The sequence below is a fragment of the Alexandromys fortis genome, unplaced genomic scaffold, assembly GCF_014885135.2.
Source record: "Alexandromys fortis isolate MF-2015 unplaced genomic scaffold, M_Fortis_MF-2015_v1.1 scaffold_181, whole genome shotgun sequence".
Taxonomy (NCBI): domain Eukaryota; kingdom Metazoa; phylum Chordata; class Mammalia; order Rodentia; family Cricetidae; genus Alexandromys; species Alexandromys fortis.
The window spans coordinates 1,712,211-1,725,520 of NW_026068069.1; the positions used below are offsets into that span (position 1 = coordinate 1,712,211).

At 41.8% G+C, this 13,310-nt stretch overlaps 1 protein-coding gene across 2 annotated transcripts in view; it reads left to right on the plus strand.

Moving 5' to 3' along the window:
- Fbn2 (fibrillin 2) overlaps window positions 1–13,310 on the plus strand; it is a 189,210-nt gene that overhangs the window by 71,574 nt on the left and 104,326 nt on the right. For both annotated transcript variants that reach the window (XM_050120901.1, XM_050120902.1), the window contains exon 8: window positions 3,781–3,906. In XM_050120901.1, coding sequence (XP_049976858.1) covers window positions 3,781–3,906 — 126 coding nt within the window. The remainder of the gene's footprint in view (window positions 1–3,780; window positions 3,907–13,310) is intronic.

Sequence of the window (13,310 nt, forward strand, 5' to 3'; positions counted from 1 at the left end):
CATCTCTTTAATTCTTAAAATTTGGGGAGTAACTTGTTCAAAAATACTTGGGAAAAATCATTTTCTTTATATAGAGCATTCATTATTCTGACAGAGTGTTTGTGGCATGTATCTGTTTTGAACTTAACCTCTGTGAAGTTTCCACCTCATTCTAAATACACAAAGATTTTGTAAAATAAATATTTTAACGGAAAACCCCAAAATTAAATGTCATAATGATTAGTTTTTATCAACTTAACAGAATTATAGTCAACTGGGAAGAGGGTCCTTCATCTGAGGAATTGCCACCATTAGATTGGCCTATGAGGAAATGTGTGGAGCATTTTCTTAACAGATTGATGTGAGAGGGTCCAGTCCACTGTGGATGGTGCTATCTTGTGCAGGTGTTTCAGGGAGGTAGAAGAAGGCACACTGAGCAAGCCGTGAGGAGAGAGTAGTAAGCAGCACTCTTCTGCATGGACTAAGCGCATTCGGGCTGAACTTTGAGTCCCAACAAGGCACTGATGTTGAACGAAGGAATAAAAGGCGTCAGTCCTTTGGCCAAGAGCGAATTCAGATTTGGATCCTTCACTTTGAGCTCCCTGTGTCTCGGGTCTCCTATTTGTCTGTAATATGTGCCTACCTCTGTACTTGGGTCTGCCTGTTGTATCTATATGTCTGTCTCTCATTGCACAGGGCCTTGCTCTATCTTTATTGAACCGTACAGGAAGCATCCCTTGGGGATGGAAGGTGAGGCTTTACAGAAATCTTTAACAGAGTTTTACAAGCGATTAAGGCACTGGCTCCCACTCATTCCAGTTTACCCAGATAGCAAGCGTCATGGCTTTATCAGCCAATAGCCATACATGGTTGCCTTCAACTTTACATGGCAAATTTCAGAAGTTGCTTTCAGTTTCTGTGTTTGCTGCTCAGCAAATGATGCACACACATTAGTTCGGTCAAGGGTGTAGAAGGGTGTATGGTTTAAGGTCACAGCTATGCACTAGCTTAGGCTGTAAAAGTTGCTTACATGGGAAACCCGAGCACATAAACTTGACTGTTACATCATTCTCTAAAAAGCAGGTTAAGCAAACTCTTTGACTACATAGTAGGACCTCAAGGTGTATTGCCAACTTGGACTGTGAGGTCCAGCCAAAGTCCCAGCCTCTTAGAATGTAAGAGGTGTTTTTGTATTATTACATCACCACCCGATTCAATGACCTCTGCTTCAGTTCCTGTCTCCAGGTTCCTTCCTTGAGCCCCTGCCTTGGCTTCCCTCAATGATGGACTATAGGCTGTAAAATAAAACAATTTTTTTTGCCCCAATTGGTTTTGGTCAGTGTTATATCACAACAGAAAACAAACTAGGAAACATGGCATCTATTTCTATATTCCCGATATTTCTTTCAAAAATACCCCCTCCCAAATGTCAAACGTCTTTCACTTTTCAGTTTTGAACCAAAAAAAAAAAAAAAAAAAAAAAGTTCTTTATTAGGAAATGTTTACAAATTAAAGTTAGTGTTCAAAGAAAGGACATGAGATTTTATAATATTTAAGAATTTTCAGTAATCCTAAACCACCCGAACTCTCGGGCTGCTAATACTTTGGATGATGAAGACAATACCATGCCGGGTCCAGCCTTCCGCTCGTGCCGCCTGCTTCCCATCATGCTATGCTCGGTCTCTCATCTTCCCTGGGGAGAGGTGGTTTATCGGGATCTTTGTGGTTTGCAGTCTGTCTGTCCCGGCTTCATGCCTGGGCTGCTCTCCAGCGAATGGAAGAAGCGCAGCGCGCACGAAGATGGCAGCACCGGATGCAACAGGTCCTAATTTGCACACATGGTTTCATTTTGCAGGGCGAAGGCTGATGGGAGGGCTCTAACCGCTTACACATTTGCTCCTCATTTGTGTGGGCAGTTCCTGGTAGACTTCTGATCTCTCGCGGGGATTGGTAGGTGTGGATTTGCGCCTCTGCCCTTCAGCAGCTGCGGAATCTCCAAAGAAGGCGGTGTTTTAGAGGACGTCCGAATGTTGACCTTCTTTTTGCAAAGGACATTTAAAAAAAAAAAAAATCTAATGCTTGTTTTGTGATACAACTCATTGGCTTCATGATTTGTCAGAATAAACGGGTAAAAAAATGAATGGATCAATATAGAGATATCAAAAGGGGATGGCTCACCTTATGTGTTGTTATTTAAAACTCTGAATTATTTATTATTTGTTTATTATCATTTCTTATATTTTTCATTTCATAGTTTTCATTACTTTCCGATTAAGAATCTCATACTTGTTTGCAATGTGTGTGATCAAATGTTCCCATCCTCCCCCCTCCAGTTCCTTCTCTTTCTCCCTCACTACTTCCCCCCCCCCCAACTGCTCTGATCTTAAACACTCTTGAGTCTACTTTGTGCCGCCCATGTGTGAACTGATATAGGACCATCTACTCCAAGCTAGCTTCTCAGGGACTATATCTTTGAAGAAAACTGCTTCTCCCTCCCCAGGCAGCCCCTAAGTTGCTTCTCAGCTAAGAGTGGGCCTTGCTGGCCACCTCCCTTCTCCAGCTGGCCTTTTGGCTAACTCCGTCTTACGCATGTCCTGTACATGCTATAACACACAGCCCCTGAGAGTTAATGTGACCTTTCTGTCTACTGCCAGGCCCAGGAAAGACCGTTTCCCTGTGAAAGTTCGCTATCCCTTTCAACCTCCCTATGGCCTCTTCTGCAGGGCTCCCCGGGCTCAGGAGGAGGGGTTTAATGATGGAGCTTAACTCTCACTTATAATTAAAATGCAGTTATTTTCCCTGTCTTGTAAATTGAGACATTCTAAAAGAATGTATACAGCACAAGAGGACAAGAACATAAAAGAAACAACAAGTTCCCATTTACTTTGATTCTAAGTAATTACGTTTATGACTTTTATAATTGCTTCCTCTGTTCAGTGGTCTTTCCTACACCAGTGTCTTTGAGAACAATGCCAACAACTGGGTATCCCTGGCTGGGTTTTCTCCCAGTGGCTCATTTCCTTTTGTAAAAGGGATTAGCCTTCAGCTCCCAGTGTGCCTAAATGAGGTTTTGTTTGACTTTTCTACCTCTCTCTGCCCCTGGGATTAAAAGAGAAGTACAGGAAAGCTTATAGAAACGCTCGGGTTTCCCATTTTAGGACAACTTAAGAAAAAGCAGGCTTTCGTTCCTGTGCAAGGAATCAGTCCATTCACAGAATGAAGCTGAGTGAAGAAACACAGAGAGCCAGAGAAGGAAAATCCAGTGCCTCTCAGCTTTTCGCTTTGCCATAGCTAGTTGTTCAAAGTGAAGTTATTCCCAGGATGTCAAATGTACCAATATCCAAATGCACATACCAAAAGCACATCCTAAAGCCAAATAGGAAAAAATAATCTGATAGTCTTTGTTGATTCCAATGCTTATTGTCAAAATCAGCTATGTTTGTATTTAATTATTCCATATTTAAAAGGTAATTGTATATGTGTTTTATGAAGGGCTCCAGAAGGTTCTTTCCCTCGCTGGTGTAGAATAGGAACTTAAAAGTTGACAATTTTTTGGCAATTTAAGTTGCGCTTGAGCGGAAAGGACTATATAGAATTTTGCTTTGGTTGGCCTTGTTTCGCTGCCCTGGGATGTGACTCTCAACTCCGTTCCCATAGATATGTGTGAGAAATTCCTTAGGGCTTGAAACAAGAGTATCTTCGGGGCTACATGATCTGACCTAATCAACCATGAGTGCCCTCCTCGTTTTCTAAATCCTTTTGTTTAATGAAGGCCTTTCTCAATTATCTTCCCTTGATTAGACATCGATGAGTGCAGCGTGGTTCCTGGGGTCTGTGAAGCTGGCGACTGTTCCAACACCGTGGGAAGCTATTTCTGTGTCTGTCCGCGTGGCTTCGTTTCCTCCACAGATGGCTCTCGGTGCATTGGTAAGCCTTGCATTTTGAAGGTACAATATGCAGCTTCTTGAGGACAGAACAGGCCAAACAGGGATGAAGATGGTGACGATTATAAAGCCATTGGGAAATAGACATAGACCAAAGGGCCATTCTAAAGCCTTCGCAGTATTTAGCATCACTGAGGGGTTACTAGACCAAATACTGTCTGTAAAGTCTTAGCTTTCCGGGGCCATCTGGCTTAGTTTTATGTTGTCAAAATCATTTCTTTGGAAGAAAGACTTGCTCGGGATGTAACTGCTGCCCAGTGTTGCAGGCACAGCCAGAGAAAGATGTCAAATCTGCTTGGGAATAAAGATTCTTCTGTTGCTGTGCATTGTAAACGCAGGCAGCATCTTATTTAGTTAAAGCTTGTTTGTTTTGGTGAGAAGTTCTTATTACAAAGAGGAGTTGGCACTCCTAAATTTGTGTTTCCAGCGTATTCAAATTAAAGCCAAATATACTTACAGGGTCTGCTCTATTGGAAAAGAAGAAGCTGTACTTTGCAGCATGGTATAGGTCATCTATCAGGAAGCATGTGTTAGGCTTCTGTTGCGTGAGCCCAGAGATTAGGAAATGCCCTTTGACATACAATCATAGTATAGATAGTTACCTTCATATTTCTTGCCTTGAGCATTCATCTCGGTCAGCACCAATATTGAGCTGATAATAACTACAAAGAGAGGGAGAAATATGTACAGTTTCTACAACAACACTCAAGACTTATGTGATGATGAATTAAGGAAATTAGTCTAGTGCCCGGAGAATAGTGTTTCATGGTCCACTGGGGGGAATAAATGGGATAATGAAGCTTTCCCCAGTCCGACAGTTGGTGTATCCGTAGCTTCCTGAGGGGTTAGTGGATTAGGGACAGTACCAAGTGAACCAGTTTAGGAGCTGGAACTACAGAGTTAAGGAGATGAACTGAAGATCTCACACAAGCCATAAAGGACTATGGCTCAAAACCATTTGATGAATATCATCATATCTCCCTGGTGCTAAGCTAGCTATGGCCATCCATCCATCAGGGTGGGTGAAAGGTGTGTTCTGTCACCAGAGGTCCAAGTTGTCATCACAGATAATAGGATCACAGGATAGACATGTCAGTGACAGTCACAGCTGTCATGAATTGTATGTGACATGTGACATATACAATTCACACCCTCAGGCACTGCACACCCTCACAGTCCCACCCATCAGGACTCAGGCAAGCTACTGATTCCTCTCCACTAACATTATAGGAAGTGTTCGATAAAGTAATCTCATCGTGAGCACTGTTGCTGTTATTAGGAGAAGCAAGGAAAGGCAGATACGTCTACACTTGACCACAAGGTTTACGGGCTAGTCATCTTTCTTCTCTTTGTCTCACCATTAAATGAGAATAACCTGTTTGTCTCTTGCAAGTCTTCAGTGAGTTCGTATCCAGGGTTCATTTGTGATCAAATTTGACCTAAATGCCTATCTCTCACTGTGAAGTAGGGTAGCATTGTTTTGTTTGCCTACAGACTCCTCTGCCCGAATTATCGTGACTTTTCCGTTCCACACCCAATGAAACTCACTCGTTCTCTGAGTCTCAAATTCGGAATTATTTTAATAGCCACCCCTACCTCATCTCAACTCTCGTCCTGGAAACAATGATGGAGCCCCTTCCACATGAGCCATGTCCCGTAGCTCAAGGTCTAGTGTCCTCTCACGCGTGCCTGTGCTTTTCCCACCAGCCAGACTTTGGGCTCCTGCCTTCGTCAGCCTCGTGGGCCTCGTGGATTTCAGGCTTCATGTTAAATGTTATATGAATTTCCTGCCATGTCAATGCATTTGAATGAGTGGGAAAACCACAAAATTTGTGAGTAAAGTGATAGTGAATATAGGAGTCTCTTTTGGTGAAGGACATCTTGGCATCATTTGGCTTTGTGATGGGCAAAATGATGCAGGGCTCAGTCATGGTCTTGGACACGTCACAGGTTGACTCCAGAAGCTGAGTCCTGGACCTCCAGGAATACCCTTCGTTTCAGAGGAAATAGTCTATCGCATTGGACAGAGGAAGGGCACCCCAAAAAAAACAGAGAAGTAAAAAAGGACTCCCAGAAATTATAAAGCTAGTGATAAAATTAAGTGAACAGCTTAATTTAAAAAAAACACATATTTTATTTTGAATAAATATGCTTCCGTGTGAGAAAAAAAAATACAGCACCTTAACATGTAAGAGGTTTTTGAGTTTTAAAAACCTTGTGTGTGTGTGTTCTTAGATTGAATTCATTTATGATAGACGTTTATGTTATGAATATATGAATCTCCTTCTGTTTGTTTCGTCAGTACATAGTATACATACTAATGACACTGAGCGAGATAAACTCAGAATGGTCTCAGGTGTGACGCTTCATGCTATTGCAGCTTTGTTCTGAGCGATGTTGGCTGGATCCCGCCTCCTTCCTCTTCCTAGTTAACACAGTTCTCCCTACAGTATCATAAGAAAATCCACGAAGCCAATATGCTGAGTAAACCACACTGTAAAATGTCTGGGAACTCAATCCTTCTCCTGCGGACGAGAGAAGAGTTTCCTGGGGCAGAAGCATTTAGCTAGTCATTTCAGCGTTCAAATAGCATAGCCCTCCCATTTCACTTAATGCTAAATTAGGAAGACAAATCCTAACTTAATTTTACCTAGCGTGTTAATCATTTTTTTTATGTCTAGGAAAAGAAAAACTTTAACTTAGAAACTAACATACGCCACATTTAAAAAAGAATTGAAGTGTCACTAATAGTATTTTTCCTTAAAAGCATTTTAATAGCATTATTTAATGAGCCTTATGTCATTTTGGAATTTGTTCCCCTTGGGCATCATTAATACCTAATTTCCACAATTTAATACAGGCTCTGAAGAATGACTGGCGTAAGGAGTAATAAGTCATGACTATTTAAGCCGCATAGAGCAAGCTGGGTGCAGGCGAGGGCGGCTGCCTCTTTCTGCCCACAGAGCTAGCATCAGCCCTCGACAGGGACTGGCGAATGCCAGGCAATCAGAGGCAAGAAAAGTTTAGAAGAAGAGATTAAACATTTGGAAACTCTTGCAGAGCGTGATGTTGTCACAACCCTCTAAGGCATTCCCATCCAGCCTTACATGTTTCCACATTCTATTACACAGCATCACCTGGAATGTCCTGAGGATACAAACATGAAAATATAAAGTGTGTGTGTGTGTGTGTGTGTGTGTGTGTGTTTGAGGGAAGAAGTAACTCACTGCTAAATACTTTGAAGGTAATATGTACTGTTAAAAGAAAAAGAAAAGGCGAGAGCTGGCAAAATGGCCCAGCAGTAGAGTCCTTATGCAAGCTTGCTGAGCTCAGTTTGATCTCCAGAACCCACAGAAAGGTGGAAGGAGAGAACCAACTCCACACAGTTGTCTTTTAACCTCCACATGCGCAGAATAACAAAAATGTCTTAAAGGTTGATAATTAAACTTCTAAAGGATAGGGCTGGAGGGGACTCAATGACGTACTTGCTGTTCAAGCATGAGGACCAGAGATTAGCTCCCCACAGCCCACAGGGAAATCCAGGGTGAGCAGTGTAGTAACTAGGTCACAATCATATAGATGAAGACCAATAATTAAGGAGGAGTGCCCAGAGATGAAATGAGACAAGGAGGCACCTTGACTACCTCAAGGGAAGCAGCGAGCCTGATTCCCACTGTGGTTCAATTTCTTTCTTTGTTCCTAGATCAGTTTCCATTGAATAACATCCACATGAAGTATCCTGGGAAAAGACAGATCTGTGGAGTTAATCCACAGTAGCCCAAACTGGAGCTAGGCCATCAGAGATGTGGATGTTTGTCCCGTACCAGGGAAGCAACTGTCACGAGTATTCTGACCTGAACTAAGCTTCTCTGCTCTGTGCTTTAACGAGCAGATATCATTCAGCACAGACATACATGCTTCAGGTTGCCATCTCCAAGTTTACCCAAGGATTCGTCACCCAGCGCACCCTGTCATTCGTCTTCAGTTCTCAGCAATCAAATTTAGAGTAAATGCCAGCCCGTGAGGCACATTCTAATGACCATACCTTGATTTTGTTTCAATAAAGATTTACACTTTATTCAGAGGGTGAAAAAGGGTCCCTCTTTCTGGGGACAGTGGTAAACAAGACTTACAAAGCCTGCTTGGGCAATTACAAAGTCAGGAGACGACTAGCGGGGTGGACTTAGTGTGTTCTCCTTGCTGTGTCCGTCTAGTTGAGTGCGCACCAAGGGTTAGGACCATTGTCTCATGGGTTTTCTCTGCTTCGGCTCTAATAAACCCTTGCTCCAAGGAATAATGTCCCTGGGAAGCTTCCATTTCTGCCAGGTGCTCTTCTAAATGTCTTCTTTCTTGATAAAAATGCAGTGTTTTGCAAGGACCATGGAATTACAGGCACACTTGGCTGGACTAAACTGGCTTCCTTTACAGGACATCTTTTTGTGGACCTTAACCATGGATGCCAGTGTTCCATACCTCGCACTAGAATATTCTGTGTGCTCTGATTCAAGGGCTTAGAAGTATGCCATCTATCTCTTGGTTGTTATTAGAGGAGAGGAATCATGAAGTTTGTGAAAACATTTATTATTTTCTATACAGTACACCCTCTCTGCCCCTAACCTCGCACATATGGCCCAGTTTTCTAAGTGTGTGTGACATTAGCTCGAGATTTCCAAACCATAGACTCTTTTTTTTTAATATTTATTTATTTATTTATTATATATACAATATTCTGTCTGTGTGTATGTCTGCAGGCCAGAAGAGGACACCAGACCTCATTACTGATGGTTGTGAGCCACCATGTGGTTACTGGGAATTGAACTCAGGACCTTTGGAAGATCAGGCAGTGCTCTTAACCACTAAGCCATCTCTCCAGCCCCCATAGACTCTTTTATTATCAGTTTTTTCCACATTCCTATGTGATGGGAATGTAATATGTGAACTAAAATACATAATTAAAAGGCTACTTAATGTGCAATGATTTTTTTTAATGAAGTCCTGCTTTCTTGATCCCACTGGTATATCCATCAGTGTGAAGCAGAGCTGTGTGTATGCAATGGGAGGCACAACTAGTCCATCCTCAGTACCCATGGCAGATGCAGGTTTCTGAACTTACAGTATCCCAGCCTGTATAAGGAGATGGCTCCCACATCACCAGTCCACAGCCAATGTCTGGAGCCCATATAGAACGGCCCCCTGATGCACTTGCCACATTGCTCATTACATGTTTATACACATTACCCTATTCTAAATGGATATTGTGCCTGGTTTAGGAGATGTGCTGAAGTGTGTAGAGTGCTCATGGTTTCTTTTGCTATTGATAACCAATTTCATGACATTCATTCAGATCAGATAAGTGTCTGATGTTTGCTGGTAGCATAGAAAATGCTTAGTTTTACTAACTATTCCACACATGTCTCTTCAGGTCATATGTGATATGACCTGATCTCACAGACATATTTAGAGCATATGGCTGATAGACTCTAGATATGTCTGTGAGATCAAATGCAGTGACTTCGCTGTCCAGATTTCTTCTTTCTGACAGAATTGCCTGTTGTTCTTGTCTATCACCAAGAGAGTTGTTACAATTCTACTATGGAACTAGATTTACTTAAAGTTTTTACCATGGACTTCTGTAAGTATTAGTTTATATAGTTTGGATTTTCTCTTCCTTTTCCCACTTTGGATTTATTGGTTTTCTTAGGTCTGAGCTTGCCTTAGGACATTGCTGGAAATTCTGGAAGGTTTGTATCTGTAGAAAATACTGTTAATCTGTCTAGGCCTTGTTCCAATACTCTTATCAGATGATCGCCCTTCCTCCTTGTCTCCACGTTTCTCAACCTCCTTAGAGCATTTCCGATCCCAGTCTCAGAACTCTCCTGAATAGAATGAGTGCACACACACACACACACCAGTGCACACACACACCAGTGCACACACATACCAGTGCACACACACCTACTGCAGCAGTAACCGCTCTTCATTTGCATGTGGCAGCCTTCTTCGGTGTATTTGAGAGGTTCCTTAACCAGCTGTGACCCTCTCAGGCACAGACTCCATAGAACTTGTCTAAGACAGTTTTTCCATTGTGTGTTGTCTCTTTTACACTATCCATGGTTCAGACGTTCACAGCTTTAAACCTTAAAAACAATTTAGCGGCTAATCAGTATGTAACTATTAATGATTTAAAATGGTTAATGCTTAGCAGGACTGGTCTGATCATTCTGTTACCAAAAATAGTCAACAGTGCTCCTTCAGCTTCTTTTGCTTCCTAGAGGCTTGTTTCTTTGTGTTGTTTACTTCCCTGCTGGCTAGTCTCATTTCTTGGAAGTTCTCGAAAATCCCTTGAGACTTTCTTAGTGTTCTGCTCTGCTTATATTGGCTTTTTCTAGTTATACAGTGTGTTTCTTTGACGTCTGTCAAAACAGAAGCATGCTATGAATTGTAAAAAGCAATGCTGTTTATATGGGAAGAGCCTATGGTTATAAATTCTCAAAAGGTAGTTACCTCCTTCTCCCCACAGCTCCAAATAGAGACAGGCATGATTTCTCACTGCCCTCACTAGATCACCAATGCCCTCGGGGCATTTGTATTTGTCACACCATGGTGGACGGGGTCTAGATTTCCTGTTCTGCATGCTTGTGCCTTGTGAGACTGTAACAGGTTTGGCAAAGCCATTGTTTAATAGAAACTGAAAAGTGAAACCTAGCTGCACACTTAAGTCCCAAGATGCCCATCTTCACCTCATTTGGAGGCTCCCTTTTAATCTTGGTTTTCAGGCCAACAGAGAGCTTTTGTTCATACATGTTTGTACGTCAGGGTAATTTTATTAAGAGGGACTTGCCAGGTAGACAATCTACCACTTGGCCGGGGGACCTATTGTTTTATTTCATTTTTCCACCAGCCCTGGTCCATGAGTAAGAAGAGTTGAATACCGTTATGGAAGTAAATATGGGTCAAAAGTGCCACACCACAACCTCCTTCATGCAGAAGTCTTGGCAAATTTCATGTTTCCATCCTATCTTGTAACATTGGTTGTATTCTATAGTTTGGGGGATTATTTTTAAGAGCCCAGGGCTTTCTTATCTTAATTTCCATTCTGATCATGAGAGGTATAGCCATCAAGTAGGGTTAAGCATATGACACTTTGGCTCCTAGAATGAATATTTTAAAATGTATTCCCAAGTCTCATTTTACAATAAAATTTAACCTGGGATATCACTCCCAGCTATAAACTGTTCAAACCCAGCTCCGAAGATTTTCAGTGTCTCCCATGGCTTTAGGCCATACATGCAGCAAACTCAGTGCTTTGCTTTTGAGCAAGCTAAGCTTCTATTGGACAATGAAAGGATACATTCCACTTCCTATTGGCTATCTGAAAGCCAGATCATTTGTTTCAAGCTGGGTTGGAAGACCTCTGAAGATGCTATGGACCATTTGAGGAAATGATGTATTTATGTTAGACTATGGAATTAATACCAAGAATGTCAGCTGTTTATATAACTGGCATTATTTGCAATAATTTTTTTATAATTTCATGAGCATTGTAATTACATCACTTCTGTCCCTCATTCTTCCTCTTCCAACTCCTCCCATGCCCTGCTCAGTTTGATGACCTCTTTTTCTTTAATTAATATTGTTACATATGTGTGTGTGCAACTCATTGAGTCCATTAAGTGTTGCATGTATGTGTTTAGGACTGACCACTTGGGACGGTGCCGCCTGTCGAAAAGCTTGTCTGTGGAGAAAACTGATTCTCCCTCTGTCAATTTGCATCATTGGTGCGATGCTCCTCAGTATTGCCCTGTACCTTTTTACAATCATGGAGAACATGCCTTTGACTACATCTTCATAACCATCAAGATGGTGGTATCCATCCATAATCTAACACTTCAGAGGCTCAGAAAGGGTGGTTTCGAGTTTGAAGCTGCCCTGGACTCCACAGCAAGTTCTAGGGCTACCTTGGCTACCTGTTAGAACCCTGGGGGCTTCGTTGTTTATTTATTTGTGTGACAAAGGATCTTGATCAAATTTCAAAGCACATGATTAACTGGACATAACTTTTTTTTTCCTTTGGGAAAAGAAAGGTGGTTGTCCATCAAGTGTGCTCATGACCTGGGTTTTTATTCCAGTGTGGTATGGAGTTGACAGTCTTTTGTCACCACTAAAACTCGTCTTCCAGTGTTTCCTGCCACTCTGATTCTTTCTCAGTTTAGCAGACAGAATGAAATCTATTAGACTCAAATTCGATCTGTTATTTTCCTACCTCAAATCCTCCAGATAGTGTACCAATGCTTTATGATAACCGAATTGCCAAACTCAATGATACTTCTGAGTTATCACCTTGCTTCATGTCTCATCCATATTTGACTGACTTAGTTACCCTTAGTTCTTACAAGGTATCTCACGGCCTTACAGTTTTCAATTAACTAGATGCAATGGCAACTTACAGTTACACACCTCTGCCTTGAGTATTCCCCTGGGTTCCAAGCTCATTTCTTCAACATCCCAAATGTATGATGGATTACAGACTTGTCTCAGCCTGTTTATTTCTTAGCCATTGCCATCTGAAATGTGCAAGTCAAAATTCAGGAAATTTTCACCATGCTTTCTCTTACATCCAGCATGTGGGTGACTTCCCATTCGCTCTGCCTTCAGATGTCTGTCTTTTTACAACATGGTACTGACTACTGCCTTCCTCAAAGTCATTACCAGAACGTCTCCTGTGTCCTTTCCATGGCTCTTCCTTCTCTTCTCTAAGTTCTCACCATAGTCAAGATCTTAAACATGTCAGCCATTTTCTTTTCTCTAATTTAAACCATCCCATCTGCAAACCATCACAGCAGGGCATTCAGATCCCATAGTTGTTTCATAGTGACTCTAGGGCTCCTGTGATAGTAGCCTCTACAATTCCCTCTTCTTTAGTCAATTGGGAACCTGTTTTTTGTACCGTTGCAGTCTGTGTACTCAGACGTCAGCGTCTCTGGTGGCTTCTGATTGATCTTTAAAGCAGTGCATCCATCAGTTAGATGCTGTTGTAGAGTGAACAGCTACATGGATCTCAATGGCAGAGCAGGACTTGTGTAGGTCAAGCGTGATTCTGGCCTGGAATATATAGAAAACTCTAAGCCAGCCTCAGTACATAGCACAACCCCATTTTGTCGTTGTTATTTTTGTTGTTGTTTTTTTTTCTTTAGAGGGGGAGTGTTCTTGTTTTTAAAAGGATTTTGATCAAACCTAAACAGGGTTGCAAAGAATAGGGTTGGGTTGTTACTGTTCCCCAAGCACCAGACCTGTCTGGCTTGCCACTGAAGCTTACCTCAGAGTTACCTGTCTTTCATTTTCATATTCAAGGAAGTCATCATAGAACTAGTATATTTAAAGGAATCT